The sequence below is a fragment of the Synchytrium microbalum genome (assembly GCF_006535985.1).
Source record: "Synchytrium microbalum strain JEL517 chromosome Unknown SmJEL517_scf0044, whole genome shotgun sequence".
NCBI classification, from domain to species: domain Eukaryota; kingdom Fungi; phylum Chytridiomycota; class Chytridiomycetes; order Synchytriales; family Synchytriaceae; genus Synchytrium; species Synchytrium microbalum.
Genome location: NW_022158393.1, coordinates 68,798 through 93,480, shown reverse-complemented (window position 1 = coordinate 93,480; position 24,683 = coordinate 68,798). Strand labels below are relative to the sequence as shown.

Below are 24,683 nucleotides of genomic sequence, written 5' to 3'. Positions count from 1 at the left end.
ACACTGCTCACAGTCTTGTGTCTCGATGACTGCATAGTGTCGATACGCTACGAGATTGCTACATGTCTCACACGGTTGATTTGTGCCCTATCTGAAAAATTATGGCACGAATATCGAAATGAATATGGACGTCGATTGATACGATTCATTGGAGACAACACTCGAATTCAAGTTGAAATGATTTATTGCTTTTGCATTGAGTCTGTACGCTTGAATGCATTCAGAAGGTCATTGGCATATTATTGGTGTGTGGGTCATTTGTCAGTGGATGGGGAGGGTGCTGTTGAAGTGATTAAGACTCCTGTTGTGAGGGTGATGTTTGGTTGTTTATGTTTTTTTGTGTGAAACTTGACCGTCGAGCTAACACTTTCCCGAACACTTTTGCTAGTTTGATGCCTCAAGCAACATGAGCTACTCTTTAATCGCAAAGGCTATGAAAGCCCAACGATTTTTGAAGCTAAACAGGGACACAGATTACGATTTGATTTATGAGAAAACAAAGCTCTTGGTATATGCTATTGGAAGATACGAGGATGTTCAACAACAAAAAGTGAGGCGCATCGGGTTGTATTCGTGTGAATGGGGTACTGACCAAAAATGTATTTGTTGTAGGTTGAGGCCAAAGAACTCTCTGCAGCTCTTGATTCACTACGCCAACGTATCAAGATTGATCATGCTGGAATGTCATCCCGATCGAAGATTGATGTAAGTGTTTGGTAAACCAATCACGTCGGATCTTGCGTCGTTTTTTTGGTTCCCTCTATTACTCCTTTGAACTGAAGCCTTCTCTTTTTTCTCATCAAACAGACCAAACTTGAGCTTCGAGTCATTTCCGAGACGGTCGAGAAAATGACCACTCAAAGGAAGACGACCACATCCAAACCAGCTCAACAATCTCGCTTGAACTTTGCCGTTAAACCCAAGGATGAATCGTCAAGTTCTGGTTAGCCGAGTGAAGAAAGGTACAATAGCACAAGCAAGGCGAGGGAGTTGGGGTGTACAAAAGTTGCAAGAAATAGTGATAGGCAGAATTTTACAGGAGCCGATGAATTGTTAATTGATATTATGAAAACTTAATTGGGTTGTTACAGTACAGGCTTTATGTGTAAATGGTTATGCTTCGCTTGGGTCATTAGCGTAACTTGATGCGACGCAAGTTTTGCCTCAAGACGGTTTTATCCAATCCAGAAACGAATTCATACCCCCGCCACCATTCATTTGTCCCAATACATCAGTATTCAGCAAACGACTCAGCTCATTCCCACCTCGTGCCGCAGCAATTCTAGATATCTCTCCTTGATCTCGTAGCAAGACTAGAGCTTGAGCAGCAGTAGGGGCTCGTTTCGTAGAGGTACTTAATCGTCGTAATGATTTCGATATTGGCAACAATCGGCGGTGGATTTGTACCAGCCCAGACAACCATGTTTCAAGCTTCTCGGCTGGTGATGACCTAAATTTATTATTCTCTGCTCCTCCTGCTACACCTTCAATATCAACGCTAGCACATATGGTCATGAGGAGACTAGAGTCCAGTTTGAAAGCTTCCTTCAGGGCTGGATGTAGTGCTTCTGATACTTTATATGAAACTCCTTTGCCAAGTATTGGAGTGTCAATCTCACCAACAGCAGGAATACCCTCCCATCGTGCAATGCTACCATAGTGAATACCGGTTCCGTATAGTTCTAGATAGTCTACTCCAACATCAGACGTCGCTGAGAACACTAGATGGCGTAGTGTCAGATCAAGTGCTGTTTTTATACGAGTTCGTATTAATGGCCCTGGTTGACCACGATTGACGGATTGCGATTGAATAACGGATGGTGGATCAAATGTAGGGGAATTGATACGCGGTGGGAGAATGGAAGATTCTGGATTATGAATAATGGGCTTTTTAGCATCATCTAGTGAAAGAAGTGAAGAGTTAGTGCAAAAAACGAAAGCAAGATGTATGAACGCCAATAATTACCATGTTCAGTCATACCAGTCCACTCAAAGCTAAGGGGTGACCTATCCGTATCACCTACTCGACTAGGCTCTCCAGAAAATGGTGGAATGGCACTACTAGTAACAGCCGACATGACATCCTGTGATGAATGGCCAACAATGGCAGCATTAACAAGATCAGCTATATTCGTTACAGGATCGATCTCATCTAGAGCGACATCTCGCTGTAATGACCATATTGTACCAGCTGCATCTGCATCAACTAGAGGAAAGTTGGCCACTACTCGAGAAGCTGGGCTGGCCTGTGGTATAGCATGCAGAATCTCGTCGAGATGCATATAGTCGTCCTGATATTTTGCTTGATTTACTTCCATCTGACTAGTCCTTTTTGATGAATTTATATGAGCCTCCAATGTTTCACTCAATCGTAGAGAATCATCAACTGGAACTTCTATAACTACATCGTGGGAGGCCTCCTCCATAATTGGCGGTCCTGAATCATTGTTTAGAGGGGGTTCTGCGTCCACGCCTGCTCCATTTGCTGGTAGTTCAGTGTCCAATTTTTCCGAGACATTATTAAAGATTTCGGAGCCAACCTGGACATTGTCGAGTGTAATAGCCAACAGATCTGGTTTTATACTATCATCGGGATTACGAATGACTTCTACTGCAGACACATTTTCCAGAGCTCGAGACATGTCAAGGCCGGTTACAGGTTTCCAATCCTGCGATGAATCTCTCCTGCTATTGTTGACATTCAGACCAACAAGAGATGCCTCCCGAGTCAATGACGGCATACCAATACTTGCTCCGTCTTCAATGGCATCGTTTTTCATAACGCTGGGAGTTGCATTTGGTGCATCGTCCACTTCTGCTCGTGTTGCCGATTGTCGGATTTGAGCTACTTCGGCCGTGACTCTTTCCAAGTCTTCCAGAGTCTTCAAGTGGTCTATAAGAGCATCAACAAGAACAGCCGGTGCATGGTCTTTACTACTACTTGTATGGTGATCGTGGTGCTGGTTGTCTTGGTCGAGAGCTTCACTACAGAAGCGTCTACCCAGCAATGACGGAGCTTCTGCACGGTTCTGATAGACAGGATCTCGATCATACCGTCCTATGGAACCATTGTTCTGACCGCTGGGTCGTGACGGTAGTGGTCGGGCCAAGAAAGATACATCTTTCAATGCATCGTCAAAGAATCTTTGAGCATTACCAAGTACCGATACTTGCTCATAAGGCAACAAGACTTGTACTTCATGATTGCTAGTCGGATCGCTGACAGCATCTGACGTATCGTGAATGATGTGCTTATGTTCCAGTGAAGAGGTTGGATCCGTAACTTCATCCATTGGTGTCATATCTATCAAATATGAAAGTCAGGAGAAGTCGAGGTGAGGAAAAATTTCAAGAACTTACGCCTAATTTGATTCTCGGCAGCCCACCATACACTTTTATCATTGGTTGCTGCTAATGACCACATATTAGATACCCTGGAAATGCTGTCAATCTGATGAACGAAACTACCTTGTTGTTCAGCTTGTCTAATGGCTTCCTCGTACAGTTTAGAGGACGTCTTCCAGTGAAAGACCGTCTTATCGGTTCCTGGTCCATCTCGATGCTTCATAACCTTCTGAGATGGATCTATTCGCGCAGACTTGGGCTCTACTACACTTATGAATGGATGTCGTTCACGAGCAAATTCGGAAATCATTGTGACCCATTTACGTATTTGAGGTTCTCCATCCGTCTTATCAGGTCGGATTGTTGGCTGAGGATCTTCACAGAAGGGTGAAATACCATGAGCTATACGATACAGCAATACGAGAGACGATACTTCTTCATCATTATCGGGTATATGTGTAGAAATGTCGGATGTAGGTTCTGAGGTCGAATGCGATGATTCGTCTGAATCGGCACTATCAACCACTTGCCACGGAACCATTCCCAGGCATTTGGCTAGACATTCCAAGACGATGACTCTTATGTCAACATCGGAATCGTGCCGTAATATAAACAGAGCAAGAGCAATGTTACGGAATACGAGCTCATTACAAGCCAACCCATTGCCCAACTTGTGTGACGGTTGAGACCCTTCCAATACACCCATGAAGACGTATGCGGCGATATCTGCTACTACTCTAGGACTATCAGGCATAGACAGCTTCTTTTCCAGCGACGTAGCAAGTCGACGAATCGACAGGTGTCGATCATCCTCATATTGTGCCGTCTTGACTATATCACAATCATAAAACATGTGCCTCGTAAGATCCCGGGCCCACGTACGATAGCTTTCGACACAGTTTCTGGTGTTGCCCGTTACTAGTTCGTCCATTGCCGTCGTCAGAAGTCTAAAGGGATTATTTATATGCATTTCCGGTATCCGTTCACCAGATCTAGAAGATGGTATATGTCGACTACAAGTTCCATCATCTTTATGGCACACGGTAGTATCGATTGTGGTGTATTTATGATGACGGCCGTCCATGAGATCAGCATTCATAGAGAAAATGGCTGCAGATCTGGCAGCTACATCTCTGACATGAGGGTTTGGATCATCGAATAGATTCACAAAAGCCTTTAAGATCTATTCAGGTAAAGGACTTTTGGTGAATAGTTTGGAAGCATGTACAAAACTAACAAATTTTTCAAATGGCCCAACCTCTTGATTCGAATCCGGCAATGCAGACATTGCCTTGATAGAAAATAAACGATACAATTCCGTGGCTCTCGAATCACTATCGGATGAGGTTGGACGACACCTCGAGACTGCTATAAGGGTTTTCAAGATCCCGACATTCGCTGATTTTGAACGTTTTTCAGAGTTAGAGCTTTCATACAGTGGTAAGGCAGCAGATTAGCAACGGTACATACCACTTGGGACGGGAGTTGGAGTAAAAGACTCTTCACGAGACATGTCCCTATATATGTCTGTGATGATTTGTAGACCAGCGGCCCAACTTTTCCGACTAGCAGAGCAGAATGATTGCAATATGGGCATTATAAAGAAGGATACCATTCGATGTGTTTGGGATTCCAAAGCCCAACGTGTAATATGAGTGGCCCACTCTGGTTCCAAGCACATATAATTCTCAGCGTCTCGCTTCTGGGTTGTTGCATAGTATTCGGCTGCAGCATCTAACACAACACGAGACAATAAATGCAATAAATGCGAGACGTGCCGACATACGGGTTCGGCATCTGCGAGTGCTGGTGTGATGTCGAGGATACGAGTCAATGTATTTCCAAAAGATCCTAGCACTCGGGCGGCGTGTGCACCACTTCCTGGCCGAATAACAGCTGACCTTATTATAGGAAGGGTGATGTGTTTAACGAGTACGAGGTGATGCGATAGGATCTTTATAGTTATCGGTGGTCGTTGTGGGTGAATCGTTGATGGTAATATATGTATGAGGTCAGCAAGAGCAGATGCAGTGAGATGGATTTGTTCGTCGGATGCATTCGATGCTGATGCTAGCCGTGTGAGACCTTTAATCATGTTCTTGATGAGGCATTCAGCAACTTCCAAGTCCCCTACGTTTTTGCGTTCCGACGCTCCACCGACCATTCTACTAATGGATTCTATAAAGCTAGGCAAGACAGACTGGGCTTTCAGGGCTAGATCTTCAGGAATGGTGGGTGCCTGCCATGCTGGCACATTCGTAAAATCGAGGAGTGTGAGGAAGGATGACAAGATCACTTGCATAGCGTCTTGAGACGATGGCGGCTGATATCGGGATTTGTAGTTCTTTGGCGGTCTGAATATACTAGCCACTTTTGTCCTATCGTGAGTATGTAAGCTGGTCAATAATTGATCTGAATGTTTGGACGAGATCTATGGCACTAACCCATCCAGCTTCTTCATAATGCTGACAAGGGATACCAGACACAATAGCCTCACTTCTCGTCCATTGGTCACGACTGGATCTGCAGTTGTACTAGCATGACTCTGCAAATCCTGTTTTACAGCTTCATCAATCTGCAGAGAATAGTTCAAGGCCCGTAAAAGCGAACGAGCAGCCTCACACCGAGACGATGACTCTTTCCGATCTGGATCGTGTCCAGTACCGTGACGTCCATTACTGTTCGGTTTTGTTGACGAGAATTGACTTAAAATGTAGGGCAAGATCTCAGACAGTACAAACCGGTCCAGGTTGTTTGCATGGATATTGTTCGTTTCTACATCAGATACGACGAGTTCTGATGGCTTGATCAGCTTGGTTACTAGTCTATTGACTGCAGTTGAATGCCCTGGATGAAATAGTGAGCTCCGAGGGACGTGATGAGGTGTCTCATCAGCAGTCTTAGTAGGCAACATTATCGATTTTATAGCAGATCTAATATATAAGATGATTAGCCAGCTCGAATCCCTCTGGAACTGTTTGTCAAACCGTTCGTTGGAAATTCTACTGCGGATAAACACCATGAAGAAGTCAAGTTATGAACAACAAGCGAAATGACGCCTCGTATTGCTTTAAAAATTTAATTAAACAGGTGAACCGGCAAAGAGTTTCCGAAGTAATGTCATCAAAAGTTTGCTCAATTTATTATCAGCTGCTGATGATCAGAATACTGTGCAGGAGAAATCGCCAAAGGCTCTCGTGTCATGTACCCACGAAAGACTTCTTCTGGCGGGAAATATCTCCCCGAGATAATGCTATTATATACATTCACCTCAACACTGCCAGCACTCCCATCCCAGTCATAAAACCCTTCAGTCTCAATTCTGAGACGAAACCTTGGTATAGCCTGCGAGTCCGGATTAACAAGCATAAATAGTAAAAGTCCATTAGCCAGAAGCCATGCTGCAGCCTCTATGTGACCTTCTAACATTGTTATTGTCAGCCGACTTCCTTGTAAGATCTCAGGCCCAACTTGTGCGACTTCTTTAGCAGCACGGCCTGTATATCCAAACACCTCTGGATACGTTGGCTGCGGATGAAACCAATACAAAATTCCTTTCGCTTCATTCATCAATGCTAAATATACCATTACACGAATCTCCTTCTCGTTCGGCCACCGCGACCAGTATGCCTCCCTCCCGAAGCCTTGAAGCACAGACCAGACTGGTTTGTATGTGTCTACAGGCGCCAGTTCTTCTTTAACAGTTCGTAGACGAGTAGCAACGTCCATGAGTCGTCCTTCACACCCATCACAGCCGCAGTCTCCATACGTAGCATTACAGGGCGTTTCATGAAGAGTAGACCACGTAGCGTTAATACCGACAGGATATGGATCTGTGAGCAATATATCTGCTGATGATGTATAATATGTGGGTAATGCTACGCAGTTTAGTACCAGTGCGACTGGGTGGTACGGATCCAGTTCCTTAATAACCTCATAGGCCGCTCTAGTCACATCAGGACTATCCGAGAATCCCTGATTGAAACGTTTAAATTTGGTTGAGAATGCTGGGTTTGGGAACTATGCGAGTTTGACCTATGAAAACCCGGGTCTGCCAAGATTCAAGATATCAATACTCACATCAGGCTCATCAGCGGTATACCAAACTGACAAAGATTTACGAGAACGAAACTCCAAGACTTGCTCCCTGACAGAAGTCAGATTCTTGAAGGTGTGACGCATGTCATACATGATAGTCACACCAGCAGCTTCAGCAGCATCAAACAACAGATGCATAGAGGCGATAGGATCGTAAGGCGGACATGGATGAATCATGGTATTATCGGCTTTTGCCATAGTGACGACTCGTTTAAACGGCATCTCAAAGAGCCACGGCGTCGAAGTATAGTAACCATATGGATATAATACGGGTTCTTCCACACTATCGGTTACAATATATCCTTCCGGAATGAGCAGCTTCGTGATGGATCCTCCAAATGGATTGACAGCTGGCAGAACCGACAGGTTGACAGTTTGAGTAGCGATAGCCTCCTTCGAGATGGAATCCAACAAGGTGGCTGTAATAATATAAGGATTCATCCGCCGTTCAAAGACATCTAGGGAAAAGACTACGTCGACCTCGTCACCCTCTTTGCGTAACTCCAACATCAAGTTGACGAATTCCATTCCAGTATCAGCACTAACACACCTAAGCACGTACGAGCCACGATTTTTACTCCATTTCTCACGTTTACTTCCAGCACCTCCATTATAAATCACTATAAAAGCACCTTCCGTTTCGTTCGTGTAAGGTTGGATTTTTGGTTTGACTTGCAGGATTAATGTCGTGTTTTTCGGTGGTAATGGAGGAGATATGAGACCTGGATCTTGTTGGCCCTTTTTATACGGTTTGCCACACCATGTTGGGATATCTTCTTGGCCATTTACAATGTTTGATGTCAACACCAATGTCAACAACAGTATTACAGCGAGCTCAACTAGACCAAACGAGGCCCTCATGCTGTATAAGGATACCAATTCACTGATTCGGATTTGTTGTCTATGGAGATTTCAACCTGACAACGGTTGCAACCTGGTAAAGGTTGGAACAGTAATCAATTAAAGACAAGTGTTGTGGATGGAAACAGATGCAACTGTTGGCAGCCAAACGTGTCGATTTCGTGTTTGCATACAACAGTCAAATGAGTCTGCCATTAATAATTAATTCTACTGGCCGTGCTCACTTTTGCGTGAGGTGTTCTCTCCCACATAATCACAATGGTGACCACCTACATTCTTCTTTCACTCATCCTTCAGTTCACAAAATATTGGCAGATAGAATCTTACAGAGAAAAGAATCTGAGAGTTGTAGAGTATAAAATTGCCACGATTCAACTGAGTCCGGCAGCCTCTAATAGCTTGAAACCGTCACTGTTGGTTTGCGCCTTTGAATGTTTGGTGTTTTGTTTTTCAATGCAATTCTGTAAAGGCATAATGTTTTTGACCAGGTTTTTGAAGATTGCACAATCGCTGTTTGATTTCAAGTTGAGATATCGGTTCAAATCTAATTTTGTTACTTGGAATACTCAACTAGGATCCCGTCTCTATTCCACCTCCTTCTCCAACAATTTTCCGAACTCCATGCGGCCTACTATGGTGGTCTACAAGTTTTTGTTTGCAAACGCTTCCCTGTCTGCAATCTTCCACTTGATGTGATGATCAATATCTTCCAGAGGTGTGCACTTTAATTTACTTTGCCGCTCGCTACAAATACGAGAACTTTGGCTTCAGTCTTCAACCCTTGTTGTTGCTTGTTGTTTGAACTGAATTGTACCCTTATCTCTTCTTACTTTTAGACTTGAAACGCCTGCTCAACTGCACTCTGCATCAATGGTCTGCAAACAGTTCCAAACCGAAATCGATGATTTCAAGAAATCGGTTGTGGTTCACCGCCAGGCATCCGATTGTCTCTGTATATGCCTCACCGCGATGAATTCTTGACGCAAGTGTAACCAGGTTCGTTGATTGACCCTCAGACAATGCATCCCGCGCCAAACCGACAAAACTTCTTTTCACCACACAGAGAACCAAAAGTCATCAACTAAACTCGTTGTCAAAGTCTTCCATCATTCGCCAAATCGCAATTAAAACATTTCCACAACCTCCACACAACTTCCTCAAGTATTGCATCCCATGAGATGTCTATATTATTAACATCACATGATAGTGCCTTCCCAAAATCATGATACAACTTACTATTCTTTGTATATGAGGGTATCATGTACATATGAGTTTGACTTTCATTTCTATATTGAGTAAACGTCCTCGTATTTTATAACCTGAGCCAGAATATATTTACGAGTTTTTGGGAGGCAAGAGCCTTCGACGAGCACTATAGAGAGGGGAGTATCAGCAACTGCTTGAAGCGAGATGTCATAACATGCACAACGCAAGGATTTCATCATACTTGATAAACCAGTTGTTGCATTGAGTGATTGAGAGTCCAGTTTGCTGACATAGCCTGTCCTTCTCTTCGTCGGAAGGATAAGGGTGCTCCTTGTGACTGAATAGCCATTCCTTCAAGACTCGAGAGACCTATTCAATGTCATTAAAAAAAATTCGTGAGTTTTTGACATGTTTACGATATATTTTGCTTTAAATCGTGCAAATAACTCTGTATGAGTATGTGTATCCACGCTACTGATACTATAGCAAGCAAAATATAAATTGCTGTGATTCAATGCACGTCACACCCCAAACAAAACTTACATCAGCAGAATGATTTGGACGTTTGACAATCCCACTATTTCCATCACCAACAAAACTCTTCTTTGCCTTGGGACGACTACCACCACTACTATTACTACCACGACGTTTCTTTGCAACTGGTTGATGACTACCAGATGCGACATACGAGGTCCCTCGCCTAGAGCGTACAGCACGAGTAGAGTTTGTAGGACGGTAATCATCACTATCATCACTTGGATGTTTAGCGACATCTTGAAAGTCTTGTTCGTCATAGTCGTGTTCATGGCCATCGTCGTCGTATTCTACAGGACTGAGATCTGATTCTTCATCAGACACTGATCTACCAGTAGATTTAGCAATTGCTTTGGCGAAAGCACTTTCAGACTTGTTGAGTTTGCGAGTTGTGTATCGTTTTGACGTTTGGGTACTTGGGGATGCAGGACCAGCAGAAGAAGGTGAGGCTGTGGCGTCTGGATCACCACCACCGCCTTCATCGTATCTTTCTGCTTCTTGATCCTGGATCTCTCGATTACGTCTACTCGGACGAGTGACGACTGGAGCGGCAGCGCGAGCTGTCACCAACTGCTCCAGACGCTGCGGACGAGACATGGTGACCATCTCATGAGTCAGATACGCAATGCTTCGTTTCAACAAGATTGTTGACTCTGACATCTGATTGTTTCCAGATACAGCAGCGTCACCACCAGCATCAGCGGCGTTGACCACCAACAAATCACTATTCAAGATTTCACGAAGACGAGTCAAGATAGTTTTGACCTGTCCGAATTCATCACGGGAGATAGCAATAAGCATGAATTTATGTAGAGACAATAATTCTCTCACGATGACATGCAGTGGGTGTGCTTCCATGTCAATGTTGTTGATGTGTGAATGTGGGTGGTTACTGTCCATTAGAAGGAGATTGGGATTATTATCATTACTATATGCGATATTCGTGGATGGAAGGGCATATGGTGGCAGCTGTGGTCGATTAGATGTGGTTGGTAAATTATGAGCTGGTAAGTTGATGTAGAAATTATTGGCGTTTGATGACATTGTGCTCAATGCGGATCCTTGGTTTGGCATGTGTATATAATAATCCACTTGAGAATCGTTGACTACTTGTTCGATTGTTGGTGAGAGAGAGTTCAGACTTGACATCGTGCACGTCTTTTACTTTGACGTGCTAACGATCACCACCTGACTTCTTAAGAGGCACCTAATAATAGAAATGATGTTACTAAAGATTATATCTAATCTGATAACATTGAAGGACCGATCGCTTATCAACAACGACCTCAACTAAGCAAAGTGAAATTTTGAATTCTAAAACGTCAAGTTGTAGATCAAAGACGTCCAAACAGAGGATGAATTATTTTAGATTTGAAATTTATATCTGAATGAGTCTAATGAGCGTTCAATTCTCCATTCAGGAACGTCAAAATAAACCCAATGTTGATATGAGGAGCTTTTCTGAAACTTTACACAGAAATTACATTATAAACTACTTCGTTCTACCCATATTCCTCTCCTTACTGTTCAGCAGTTGCCGCAACAACAGGTGGCTTAACCTCTTTCACAATATCACGTTCCTTGTCACCAGGTACAACACCGTATCCATCTAAATCCATAGTGAAATCAGCAGATCCACCAGTCAACCCTCTTAAAACACTAGCATACCCCAGCATTTCAGATAATGGTACTCGCGCATCCACCATCCTGCTACTATTCTCACTACTTAAAGCAGCTTCACCACCCTCGTCTTCATCCTCATCCATTCTAGAATTTAAATCTATAATATTTGCTCGTTTCTGACCAGTCAGATTCTTGACTACAAGTCCAACTTTAGGTTCAGGTATTCGGATACGAGCTCTCATTATGGGTTCTAACAGTCTAGTTCCTGATGTTTGGAGAGCACGCTCCGTAGCCCGACGAGATGCTATTGTGATAGCCTGCAAGGTAGTCGTTTCAGCGGTATATAGAGTTAAAGAGTTTAATGTGATTTTGATATTCGTTACTGGATAGTTTGCTAACGGGCCACGATATAGTGCTTGATCAATACCACGTTGAATGGCATTCATCATATCCGGTATAGGTGGATACCCTGCTAACGATACTGCTCCATTCCCAGGTGGTGCGGATGCTGATATTAAAGTTGAGTTGTTTAACCTGATGCCCGTTTCAGTACCACCACCATCGTTCAAGTCGTGCAGCAATCCATCTTCAGACTCATTAACAAAGTCATTCAGCAGCTGAATATTTACAGATGCGCCAGCCTTGATTCGTTTACCATTAACTTCGTGATCAACGGTAATTTTGCCTTCGTGAATACCCGTATTGGACGGCATTTCACGATAACTGATACGGACTTTACCCATTCTACAATCGACTTTATATTGATCTCGTAAACGAGACTCGATGATTTCTAGATGCAATTCACCCATTCCTGATATGAGTGTTTGTTCGGTCTCCTCGTCCACTCTTACATGGACTGATGGATCTTCACGTAGCAGTGTTTTGAGTGCCTCCTGTAAATGCCGTTCTTCAGATGGAGTCGTGCCAGCAACAGAAGCTACGAATACTGGTGGTGGTATGGGTATAGTTGGTAGTATCGGTTTACGTTTATCGGCAAAAGATATCAGTGTATCTCCTGTTTTTGTGATACGAAGACCTACGATGGCAGCGATTTGTCCTGCCTCTACGTTTGGAATGTCTTCATAATCGTTGGCAAATACAGTCAAGATTTTCGAGGTCCGTTCCTTTTCATTCCGCGTTGAATTTAGCAGTGTCGTTTTTGTATCAAGGACACCAGAGTATACTCTTACAAATGTCAAGAGTCCACGTTTAGGATCTTGCATTATCTTGAATGCTAGTGCTACAGGTTGGCTGTCGTTCATTTTTACTTCCAGAGACTTGCCATTTGATGTGGCGATTGCTGCAGGTCGATCTACGGGAGACGGTAGATAGTCTAACACTGCATCCAGTACTGGTTGGACTCCAGTATTCTTGAATGCAGCACCACACAAGACTGGCACTGCTTTACCAGATATCGTGGCTCGTCTCAAAGCAGCCTGAATCACATCGGTTGCGATTTCAGTGCCCGAATCCATTGCGTCTAAATATACAGATAGAAAGGCCTCATCCACATCTGCTAGAGCTTCCAACATGTCGTTTCGAGCTTTCGATGCGTCCTTATAAAGTCTTTTGAACGGTTCTGTATCCGTGAGAGGACTGGTGTTGATGATACTACCAGTTCCATCCTTATTCCTGAAATCCAGCACCTTCATAGTCACTAGATCAGCTATGGAATACAACTCGGGTCCTCCACTAGCACTTCCAAACACTGCTGCTACATTATCGGGTACGACAGGCCACGACAAAATAATAGGCCTCCCACCACCTCCCAATCTCTTTTCCATGTGTCGTACCACACGATGAAGAGCAGATCCATCACGATCCATCTTATTTACAAAGGCAATTCGAGGTATTTTATATCGATTGGCTTGTCTCCATACAGTTTCAGTTTGAGCTTCGACACCAGCTACACCGTCTAGCACGACCACAGCGCCGTCCAAGACTCGTACAGATCGTTCTACTTCGACAGTGAAGTCGACGTGACCTGGAGTATCTATCAAGTTTATTCGATGTGACTTCCAAGCTAGTGGGATGCATGCTGACTGGATGGTGATGCCACGCTCACGTTCAGCAGGTAGGAAGTCTGTGACTGTAGATCCATCGTCCACATCTAAAAGAATGCGGTGATGAAGCTGGTAAGACTGGCTTTTTTTGCATGCAGAGATCAAGATCCATTTCGACATACTTCCTATACGCTTTGTATGACCTGCATAATAAAGCATACGTTCTGTCATGGTAGTTTTGCCAGCATCGATATGAGCTATGATGCCAATGTTACGAATCTTTGATGCTGGAACTAACAAATAAGGAAGCAAGATGTTGGTGTTTGAACGGTCATGATACATAGTGATCACGTCGACGGAAGTAGACAAAGACTTTGATTCTACATACCAGCAGTGGATTCCGTAGCAAATCCACGTCGAGACAGTATCAGAATGTGTTTGAGCCCATCATGACAAAAACACGTTGCCCTTAAGCTCCAGGTTATTCCTAGCATTCTGTAGCACGTTGTAACGCGATTCATAGTAAAATGGATGTGAAAACACGAATAACAAGTGATTATATGTTCGGAGAGCCTTGGTTGTCCATCGTCCTTTCACCGTTTTGAATCAAAAAACAAAATAGAGCATCGACAGTTAGCAAGCAGACAACCATGTCAGCGTCAGTAGCAGAGTACGTCCATATTATGGCATTGAAATCATCTACATTCTTACAATACTGAATATAAATAGAAACAATCCCATGGTCGATACACATGCTCCAAAAAGGAGACGAATTGAAGACGAAGGAGACGAGGAAGTTCCAACTCCGGATGTCGAAGCTAAAAAGGTAAACATTCATCATCATACCATCATTCTATCGTTTCCTCTCCTTCTCCTTTACGACTGTGCGTCATTGAAAACAGCCCAACATCAGACTCATCAAAACTTTGCCCCCTGTAGGAGGAATCAAATGGAAAACGACAACGGACTATGGGTCCTGCTGACCCAGAGACTAAACAGAGAAACTCCCGACTGTTTGGCGGTATATTGACTACTCTGAACAAGGCCAAGGCTGAAACTGCAAACAAGTCGAATGCTGTAAGTCTTGACTTGGGCTATCTTCAAATCGAGCATCAAGCTGGCTTATCTTTATGATGTTGATAATGATATACATGGTTAAAATTACATCACATGGAACTCACATCACACTATCGACTGTAGCAAATAAGGAGAGAAGAAGTCGAGAAAAAGTTACAAGAAAGGCTTCATCGTGAAAAAGAGGAATTGGAATCCAAAGTCAAGCAGGAGACTGAGGAGAGACGTGAAAAGATGGCTGCATCTAGAAAACATGAAGATGACAAGAGAGCCGCTACAGCCGTAAGTGCGCATGGCGGTGCTATTATATTATTTTTTGTGCATCAAGGTGGAAGCATACTGACAATCCACGCTTTTGCCTCCTTGTTTCTAGGCCAAACATATACAATCTCACAAACTAAACCTCACAAACTTTTTGAAAACAACAACTCAACCAACGATATACTATCTACCCGCAAAGCTCACTGACGAAGCAGCTGCCCAAATCGCAGAAGCCAAACGACAAGCAGCTCTGGATTCAATGAAGGTACCTGAACCAAATAATAATAACAGTATTAGCAATAGTACAAAGGGTGTGGGTTTGAGCATTGCTGGTGCTGCCTCTTCTTCCAGACCAACATCACCACCCAAAGATACAGCAGCATCAGCAGCAACCAATAACAAGGATGATGCTAATCGAGATGATATGGGTGCTGAGTTTGGAGGAGATGAGGACGCAACCATGGATTTGGGAATGTGATGGTTGTGTGAGAATGTGAGGGAGGAGTGGATGTCAGAGAGAGTTGTTTCAGTATGTGTTTTGTTTTTTTCCTTGTTCGAGTTGACGTTTCTTTAGGTTGCCGATAAATACTTGATTATTATTAGTCTGTTCAAGAAGAAGAACCAGACAATTGATGAAGTTTGTAAAACCTGTAATGATGTTTATATGCTTAAGAAGATCTTCAACAAGAAAATCCATTAGCTCAAAAAAGTTGGCTTTTGTGTGCGAAACATTACATCATCATTTCAAAGGAAAGTTCTTATGTTCTATTGTTACTATGAGGCAGATTAATATACAAGATAGCAATATTCTCACTTTGAGAGATTCTGAAGGGCACGAATCGCTCCATCAACCAACTCTCCGTCTACTCCATCCACCTCACGCAACCTCGGAGCACTCTCCACCAACTGATCTCTCAATGAATTCTTTATCGTACCTGGATACTTGGTTGCCAGTGTAGTCACCAGCTGCAACACCCGTTCAGCTAAATTGACATCCTGCGCAGTTTTTATAATGTCAACAAGAGACTCACAGATCCCTTCAGACACCACGTCTTGCGATACGAGTTTCCCAGCTATCTGATCCTTCTTGTCGTCTTCGGCAGATACATCTAATAGTGTGTTTAAGAGAAAGAGGATTCGTGTTTGGAGGGTGGTGTTGGTTTTGTTTTGGGGTTGGAGTGCTGCTTGCAGTATTTTGAATCCATTCAGTGAGCGGAATGATGATAGGGCTCGTGTGTTGTGGTTTAATAATCCTAGTGATATCGAGAGAATCCCAATCAGCTTTTTTCTTTTGCTCTGAACATGATTGGAGAACACCCCTACCAGCAATACAATATGCAGCCTTGGCTTTAACTTCAGCATCCGAATCTGATTCCAGAGCGTTCAATACAGGTGGCAGAGCATCTGAGTCCAAAAACTAGTCGAAATATTGGGGCGTTAGAATGGAGCACCACAAAAGAGCCTGACACACGTCGTACATCCGTCTGAGATCTTGCGTTGTTCTTGATAGCAGTCCCAAGTATCCAAACAGCATATTGCCGTATTTTAGGATCTGGATCAGATACAGTGGATATAATGGGCCTCCATAAATTCAGTGGTCGTAAATCTGATTGTCGCATGAGCAATGTATCGGATATCTCAAAAGCAAGAGCATAAATACCATTAGCGTTATCTAGAGACTCGACTAGTAGCTCTAGATCATCCATATTTGTGATTCTGTCATCAACGGAATTTGATGGATTTGAAAAGAATTCCACACATTCTAATGGTGAGAGTACATATCAAGTCGCGTTCAGGAGCTTGGCCAATACGATTCAACTTACCACGCATACGAATAGCATCACTCTTTCCAAGAATCAAGTCGATCCATTTTGGATCCTAGAAACCCAGAAGAAGTTCAAATGGTAGCTTCACCAAATGTCAGAGGCAAAAGCAACGGCAGCATGAAGGCCTTATACACCAAGAAGGCCGATGAATCATTCAATCTTCAAGATGGTCTCCTTTTCCAAACAGATCTGATCGAAAACCCTTGCCAACAACAATCAAGTGAAGCAATTTGCTTACTATTGGCTCGACATTCTGAGGTCCTGGACCAGGTGCATCTTCATTCTTTGTGGCTGTTTGGAGAACAGCCCACTGCAGTAACTCTGATGGTCCAATATGTCGTCCTTTGTCGCTCATCTCTAAGCTTTTGATAGTTGTTTTTTTGCAAATGACGCTACGCCTTCTTTTGCATTCTTTTTGAATCGAAACCGCCCTATATTAATAATATGGTGTCTTTTTATTTTGTAAACGGGGGCTATACTGCTTTTTCACACTACACTTGTGCACTACATTTGGAAGAAGATTATCACACACGCCCACTATCACGCTCAGACGTCTTGAAGGTCTTCCCACTCCTAATCGTATCCCAATTTCACTTATGATTTGCGATGGTTTCTGATATGGGCATTGAGATTATCGGTTCTTGTAAATCTTCCACGACAGTTTTTGTGTGGGCAGTTATATATCGTTGGATTGATGACGTGAAGAGCCACCTTGTGACGACGAACATCGTCTCTTCGGGTGAATGTGTCTGGACAGACATCACACTGGAATCTTCCTTTCTCTTGAGGACTTGGAAGACGAGGTTTCCGACCTCCTCGTCGTTTCCGAGACACATAAGTCGGTTCAGTATCCACCGCTCCAGCTGTATAGGTACCACAGTCCTCAGTCTTAATATGAGCTACGCTATCGACGCCTTGTTGTGGTTCGTGATAGTTCTATGAAAAGAGGGGTCAGCCTGTAGTGGTTCAGTTCCAAATACATCACTTACGATTGGCGTAAGTGTTGTGGGATTGACAATGGTGACTGGGTTAACGGTCAATTCAGGTGTCGTGAATTGCTCAGTCGTAGGGGCAATCAGTTGCAATCCCTGAGTTACAAGCGTAGCATATTGAGCAGAGACGACATCCTCCATGGATATGTTTGGTAGAGGCCAGTATCCCTCCATGCGGAGAAAAAGTTCCAGAAAAGCGGCGTTCTGAGAAAGGAGATCATAGTTGTTAGAAAATGTTCTTGTCCTAAAACATTGCAGACGACTTGCCTGGAAAAATTCGAAATAATCGGGACTGAAAGCGTTTTCTTGGACCAAAGAAATATCACCCTCGCTTGATTGCTGTTCATTAACCGCATGGTTAGTCAAAAGGCTAAGCGAACTGATGGTGTGTCGTTGGAACTTACGTATTGGAGGTTGGAAGGAAGTGACGATGATGCCCCCGTATCAGGAACATTCAGTCCAGAGCCTTGACATGGGGCTTCAGCATGGAAAGTAACACTACTGTTGGTTCCAATAGCCTGGGGTAGAAGAATGTTAGGTCTAGGGGTTGTGGTACGGGCGCCTACTGCGAAAAATAAGTCTTCAAATGCCTCGAACATACCATGGTAATTTTGATAAAGAGAGAAGCTGAACCGTCTAAAGTAACGATGATGTTTTGAATAAAATGTTTTCTTTGGCAAAGGAATGCTTGGATGACTTCACAGGGACCCAAAGCTCAAGTACCAAACATCCATCAGAACGGTCAAAGGCTACTTACCGAGGGGAAGCAAGCTAGCGAAGTAGATGCAGAAAGAAGCGGTAAAGCTTTTTGGAATCGCTTTAGGATTCGGCTGGCTTCGTCTGGGTGCTTTAGATGCGCTGGCGAAGACTCTACTAAGTAGGCAAGTGGTTTTTTGGAAGGTACGAAATTTTCGGGAGAGGAACAAGACCACTCGCTCCAGGACAACGCTCATAACAACCTCGTGTTCGAAACCGGACATCGCGTGTAAAATTAGGTTTAAAGTACATTTCTGGCCTCTATGCCTCGCTCTGTTTCAAAAGTGTTTGTGGCTGTTGTCCCTCACACCTTTCAGTTATTGCTCAAGTCTGGTGCTCTAGAGCAGACCACAAAACAAGCAATCAGAGTCTCATACGGTGTAATTTAGTCGGCAAGAAACATCGTTTGCTTCCTCTTAATTTCGAACATCTTCTCTCCTTCCTTCGCAATCCTACATCATTTGTCAAAATTTCAAAATGTTGACAGTTTGTACGAGTGCCAGTGGAATGTCCTGGGTATCCTTAGTCAAGATTTCTGCAAAATATCATCCGAAGGTAGTCCTTCCTGACTCTTTATACTGATTGTATGTCTCATTCGCAGGTCATCACACACATTTGCACATTTGTCGTCGGACTTGAATTGTGGACTTGTACCAATGCAATCTACGTGTTCAGGTCTTACATCAAGCATATACTTAGTCATATAAGGAACTCTGGCAGCACTTGAACCGTTTGAGTGTTTGAAACCAATGGTGTCCCAAGCTCTGCTGTATGGAAGGGTTTCCAAAGTCCCCGCAAACTCTTTGAAACGATTCGATATAAATTCCTCTCGGAGCTCCGTGGCATAACAACTTCACATATGGTCATGTAGAGTTCTTATATACGTGAGACCCTCTGCTCATTCTTACTACGATAATTTGGGCGTTGTATCCTCTTTTTCAATGAGTACTCACATCATTGTAACTCTGAAGGTCCAATATATCCCGTCTCGCTGTACTTTTGCGATTTCTGGATGTTTTGGAACTTTACGCAAACGCCTTATTAGCTGAAACTGCTGCCTGATGTTACTATTATGGTGTCAGTTTATTTAATATACCGGGCTATATCGTTGTTTTCACGCTACAGATTGTGCACTACGTTTGGAAGTCAATGAATTTTTTAACACACGCCCACTATCACGCCCAGACAACTGATGTGTCTACCCACTTCTGACAGATAGCATCACCATGGGAACTCATTGATGGTCCTTTCTGATATGGGCCTTGAGATTATCCATTCGTGTATAGCTTCGATGACAGCGTCTGTGTGGGCAATCATGTATCGTTGGTTTGGCGACGTGACGAGCCTCCTTGTGACGACGGACATCGTCTTTTCGGGTGAATGTGTCTGGACAGACATCGCACTGGAATCTTCCTTTGACTTGAGGACTTGGAAGACGAGGTTTCCGGCCTCCTCGTTGTTTCCGCGACACATAAGTCGGTTGATTATCCACCGCTCCAGCTGTTTGGATATAACAGTCTTTAGTCTTAATATGACCTACGATCGCGACGACTTGCTGTGATTTGTGATGGTCCTATGGAAAGGGGTGTCAGCTATATTGATTCAAGTTTCTCAAAGCCCTTTCTTTGCACTTACCAGCGTTAGCGTTGTAGGATTGCCAATGATAGACGGTCTGACAGCCGAGTCTGCTTTCGGGAATTGCTCAGTCGTCGAGCACTGGAGGGGGCTAGGGGTAACTGGTAGCAATCCCTGGTTTACAAGCGTAGCATGATGAGCGGAGACAAAATCCTCCATGGATATGTTTGAGAGAGGCCAATATTCTTCCATGCGAAGGTACAGCTCCAGAAAAGCGGCGTTCTGCAAAACGAGATCATGTTGGTTAGTAGACAATGTTCCTGTCTTGAAAACAAGCACACGACTTGCCAGGAAATATTCGAAATAACCGAAACTGAAACCGTTTTCGCCAATCAAAGCAGAGCTCCCGCTGAATTGCTATGTAGGAGCGCATGGTTAGTCAAAAAGGCTGCCAGGACTGATGGGGCGTTTTTAGAACGTACGTATTGGAGGTAGGAAGGAAGTGCCAGCGAATCAGCAACATTCAGTCCAGAGTCTTCACATAGCATTTTAACATCTGGAGGTGGTTCCAATAGCCTGGGGTAGGAGAATGTTAGGTCTAGGGGTTCTGGTGCAGGCGCCTACTGCAAACAACCAATTTGCGAACGTCTCGAACATACCATAGCGACTTTGGTAAAGAGGGAGGCTGCTACGTCTAATTTAGCGAAGATGGTTTGATTTAGGTCGTTTCTTTGCCAATGGAACGTTTAGATGGCTAGACACGAAGCTCGAAGACCAAACATCGAACAAGTCAATGATGAAAAGCTAGCTACTTACCGAAGGGAAGCTAACAAGCGAAGTAGAGAAGAAAGGAGCGGTACCGCTTCTTAGAATTGCTTGAAGATGCAGCTGGCTTTGTCTCAGTGTTTAGAAGCACTGTTGAAGCCTCTACCAAGTCGGCGAGTGGTTTTTGGAACATAGGAAATTTCAGGGGAGGAACAAATCCACTGGCTTCAGGATAACGTTTACAATAACTTTCGTGTTCGAAGCCTCTCAGTAAATGTAAAATTAGTTATAAAGTACATATCTGGTCTCTATACCTCATTCTGTTTCAAAAGTGTTTCTGGCCGTTGTTGCTTTATTGCTCCATAGTGTTTGGTCTGGTGCTCTACTACAGACCATAAAACAAGCAATCAGAGTCTCATACAGTGTAATTTAGTCGGCAAGAAACATCGTTTGCTTCCTCTTAATTTCTACGATATACTCTCCTTAGTTCGCAACCCTACATTCGTTTGGTCAAAATTTCAAAATGTTGACAGTTTGTACGAGTGCCAGTGGAATGTCCTGGGTATCCTTAGTCAAGATTTCTGCAAAATATCATCCGAAGGTAGTCCTTCCTGACTCTTTATACTGATTCTATGTCTCATTCGCAGGGCATCACACACATTTACACATTTGTCGTCGGACTTGAATTGTGGACTTGTACCAATGCAATCTACATGTTCAGGTCTTACATCAAGCATCTACTTAGTCATATAAGGAACTCTGGCAGCACTTCAACCCTTTGCGTGTTTGAAACCAATGGTGTCCCAATCCGTGTTGTCTGGAAGGGTTTCCAAACAGCCGCAAGCTCTATGAAATGTTTCGAGATAAATTCTTGTCAGATCTCCGTGACATTGACACTGTCACATATGGTCATAAGAGTTGATGCACGCTCTCAAGAAAGGACTCGAGACAGTCTTGGTATTGCTTACGCTTCCTTACGAAAGGACTTGAGACAGTCTTGGTATTGCTTACCCTTAGTCCGATACCCGTACCGTAGCATCTTCCTTTGAATGAGTGCTCCCATCACACTAACTCTGATGGTTCAAATATGACATCCTTTTCGGTCATTAAAGCACGCACTCGTTTGACTCGACGCTTTTGAATTTATTCGAACGATTTTCGGTTACGAATTATCGTGATATCTTTATATTTTGTAAAGGGGTTTATAGCACTTATTCACACTACACTTTGTCACTTTGATGGGGATATATTGATTCTGCACACGAACGACATCACAACCAGATTTTTACCAGTGTCCCAACTTTCTGTCAGATTACCGGGCATCTTAATGCTTTCTTCTAATATGAGTAGCGAGGTTGCTTTTCCTGCTACATTTTAAATCACAGTATTGGCAGGGATATTTCCTTGCATCTATAGCGTGGGTTTCCATTTTGTGCCGATCCATATCACTTTGTCGAGAAAATGTCTTTAGGCACAAGTTACATTGAGATCGATTATGGGTTTCATAAACAGGTGTCCGCCCTCCGTGTCGTCTTCCTGTTTTGGGAGTTGGCATCTTTTTATTCTTCTTGGCGGTAGTGATAGCTTTACTGCCCTTTGTGGCGATTTTACGGGGTTGACGACGGGGAGTCCTTTTGTGGTCGGCCTTCGTAACTGCTTTAGGAGCTGGGCGACTGAGCGTCTTTACTTTACGTTGTAGACGATCACGAGTGGGCATACGACCATGGCTCTCGGTGGCAGCAGTATTATTATTGGTAGTGGTAGCCTTAAGTCCAGCATCGTCTGTAATAATCGTAGTACCAACATGAACCATGACTTGCTGTGGTTCAGCCTTCTTGGGCTAATAAAGGTAGGTGTCAGATACATCGTGCTAATTGTTTTAGAAGATTTGGCAGCTCACGATAGGACAAAATATCGTGGGATTGACGGTTTCGACTGGATATACTGCTAAGCTCGGCATAATCAATGGCAGAGTCTCAGTGTTGTGAGTAGGCGAAGCATACATATTCGCAACACCACCGGAGTAGGACCCAAGAGGTCCAGTAAGAAGTTCGATACGGTCAGACAGGCCGGAGATCCCGCCCAGGATCTATCAAATAGTCACACGATTGGCAAAGTATTGGCAACCTTCACGTGATATGGTCGTCAAACAATTCAGAGAATTCCACTTACCCATGCGTCGTAAAGGGAGTTTCCTTCGTCGCCCACCATGGAATCGATGCAGTTCAGTTGCTGTAAAGACTTTAATTGCAGGTTAAGATGGGACCTTGTCATTTTTCCGTCAATGTTGTGAGCCAACTTACGTTTTGGTCTGTAGGGGGACCGGAAACCTGGGAGGAGGGAACAGCTCCAATAACTCCAGCAGCTTTAGTCGTGAAAATTTCTTCCCAGTCGTCCAAGTTCATTGTAGGAAACTGAACCCGTTTGTGATGAATGGGATTGCTAAAATGTACGCCTTCATTTTCGATAATTATCAACATCACACACATACCATAGTCATTTGGATTCAGAGAGAGGCTGCAAAGACTGAATCAATAGGGATGCTGATGTTGAGGATGGGTGCTCCGTTCAAATAAAGCCTGATGGTTTGCAACGGCCGATAAGCTCCAAACACTGATCGATTTGCTCAGTGAATCAGCGCAGTGATGAAGAGAGAAGGATGTGGATAATGAGAGAAGGCCTGAGACTTCGATACAACAACGATGCAGGTGGTCTGTTGAAGGTTTCAAGCAGTGGTTCAAGCGGCGAGTGGTTTTTTGTTCAGCAGGAAAGTTCAAGTAGGCGAAATGAAGTAGGCGAGATATACGAGAATTTACCACTCTCTCCAAAACAAACTTCACAAGAGTTAACGCGTTTGAGACGCGCCGTTGCCTATACAATTCGCTTTATATTGCAATTCCAGTCTCTATGCCTCATTCTGTTTCAAAAGTCTTGCCGTTGCGTCTCCGTCTTCCCAGATGCTCGAGCACCATCAAACTCCAGTTTCGGTCCCGGATCATCAGGGCTAAATCTGGAGTAAATTTTTCGACGAGAAGCACTCTCTGACTGCTTAATTTGGATTCTCAGTCTCGTGCTTCCACAGCCGGTCACCTAGCATCTGTTGGACAGAGCATGGATTCAGACGTGTAAATACCAGAGCAGTGTCTGGAAAAAGCATATCTGATCTGTAGCTCTGATGGTTCAATATGACAACCTTCATCGCTTATTTCTTGTTCCCCTGGCACAACTGTTTTTGTTTGACTCGACACATTTGAAATCATTGGCACGATCTTTGAGTTTGGTTTCTAAGGATGTCCTTGTATTTTGCAAAATATGATTTAGGGAGTTTATTCACACTACGCTACACTTTTGTAAGTTTTAAGAAGGATATGTATTGATTTTTGCACACACGCCCACCACACAATTTGCCTTTTTTGACTGCCTTGCAACCTTTTGGTTTGCGTTACACTTGATGGTGCTTTCTTCTGATGTGGGTCTTGAGGTTGTCCTTCCTGGTACTTTTAGCATCACAGTAATTGTAAGGGCAGTGGTACTCCTTTGCTTCCTCCCCACCATGTGTTTTCATATGACGACGCATGTCCCGTGCTCGAGCTATTTTAATATTACAAATGGTACACCGTGCAGGTCTGTTGGACGGTGCGGTTTGGTTGGCTTGCTGACGTGGTCGTCTACCTGTTTTAGGAGTTGGCATCTTTTTATTCTTCTTGGCGGTGGTGATGGCTTTACTGCCCTTTGTGGCGATTTTGCGGGATTGACGACGGGGC

General features: G+C 43.7%; 4 protein-coding genes across 4 annotated transcripts; all 4 read right to left on the bottom strand.

Moving 5' to 3' along the window:
- Positions 1-1,164: 1,164 nt before the first annotated feature.
- On the bottom strand, positions 1,165-8,304 carry SmJEL517_g05197 (uncharacterized protein; the record flags this gene model as incomplete). The annotated part of the gene is made up of 9 exons (XM_031171124.1): positions 1,165-1,901; positions 1,967-3,304; positions 3,361-3,411; positions 3,469-4,528; positions 4,604-4,743; positions 4,816-5,723; positions 5,790-6,278; positions 6,554-7,320; positions 7,426-8,304. 9 exons carry the CDS (start codon positions 8,302-8,304, stop codon positions 1,165-1,167), a joined length of 6,369 nt encoding a protein of 2,122 aa, XP_031022914.1.
- Positions 8,305-9,639: 1,335 nt separating this feature from the next.
- SmJEL517_g05196 (uncharacterized protein) lies at positions 9,640-11,193 on the bottom strand (the record flags this gene model as incomplete). The annotated part of the gene is made up of 3 exons (XM_031171123.1): positions 9,640-9,676; positions 9,752-9,879; positions 10,054-11,193. 3 exons carry the CDS (start codon positions 11,191-11,193, stop codon positions 9,640-9,642), a joined length of 1,305 nt encoding a protein of 434 aa, XP_031022913.1.
- A 371-nt stretch (positions 11,194-11,564) lies between these two features.
- Positions 11,565-14,164, bottom strand: SmJEL517_g05195 (uncharacterized protein; the record flags this gene model as incomplete). The annotated part of the gene is made up of 3 exons (XM_031171122.1): positions 11,565-13,777; positions 13,853-13,963; positions 14,059-14,164. 3 exons carry the CDS (start codon positions 14,162-14,164, stop codon positions 11,565-11,567), a joined length of 2,430 nt encoding a protein of 809 aa, XP_031022916.1.
- A 1,651-nt stretch (positions 14,165-15,815) lies between these two features.
- On the bottom strand, positions 15,816-17,186 carry SmJEL517_g05194 (uncharacterized protein; the record flags this gene model as incomplete). The annotated part of the gene is made up of 5 exons (XM_031171121.1): positions 15,816-16,258; positions 16,329-16,422; positions 16,484-16,767; positions 16,829-16,883; positions 17,070-17,186. 5 exons carry the CDS (start codon positions 17,184-17,186, stop codon positions 15,816-15,818), a joined length of 993 nt encoding a protein of 330 aa, XP_031022915.1.
- Between the last annotated feature and the right edge of the window lie 7,497 nt (positions 17,187-24,683).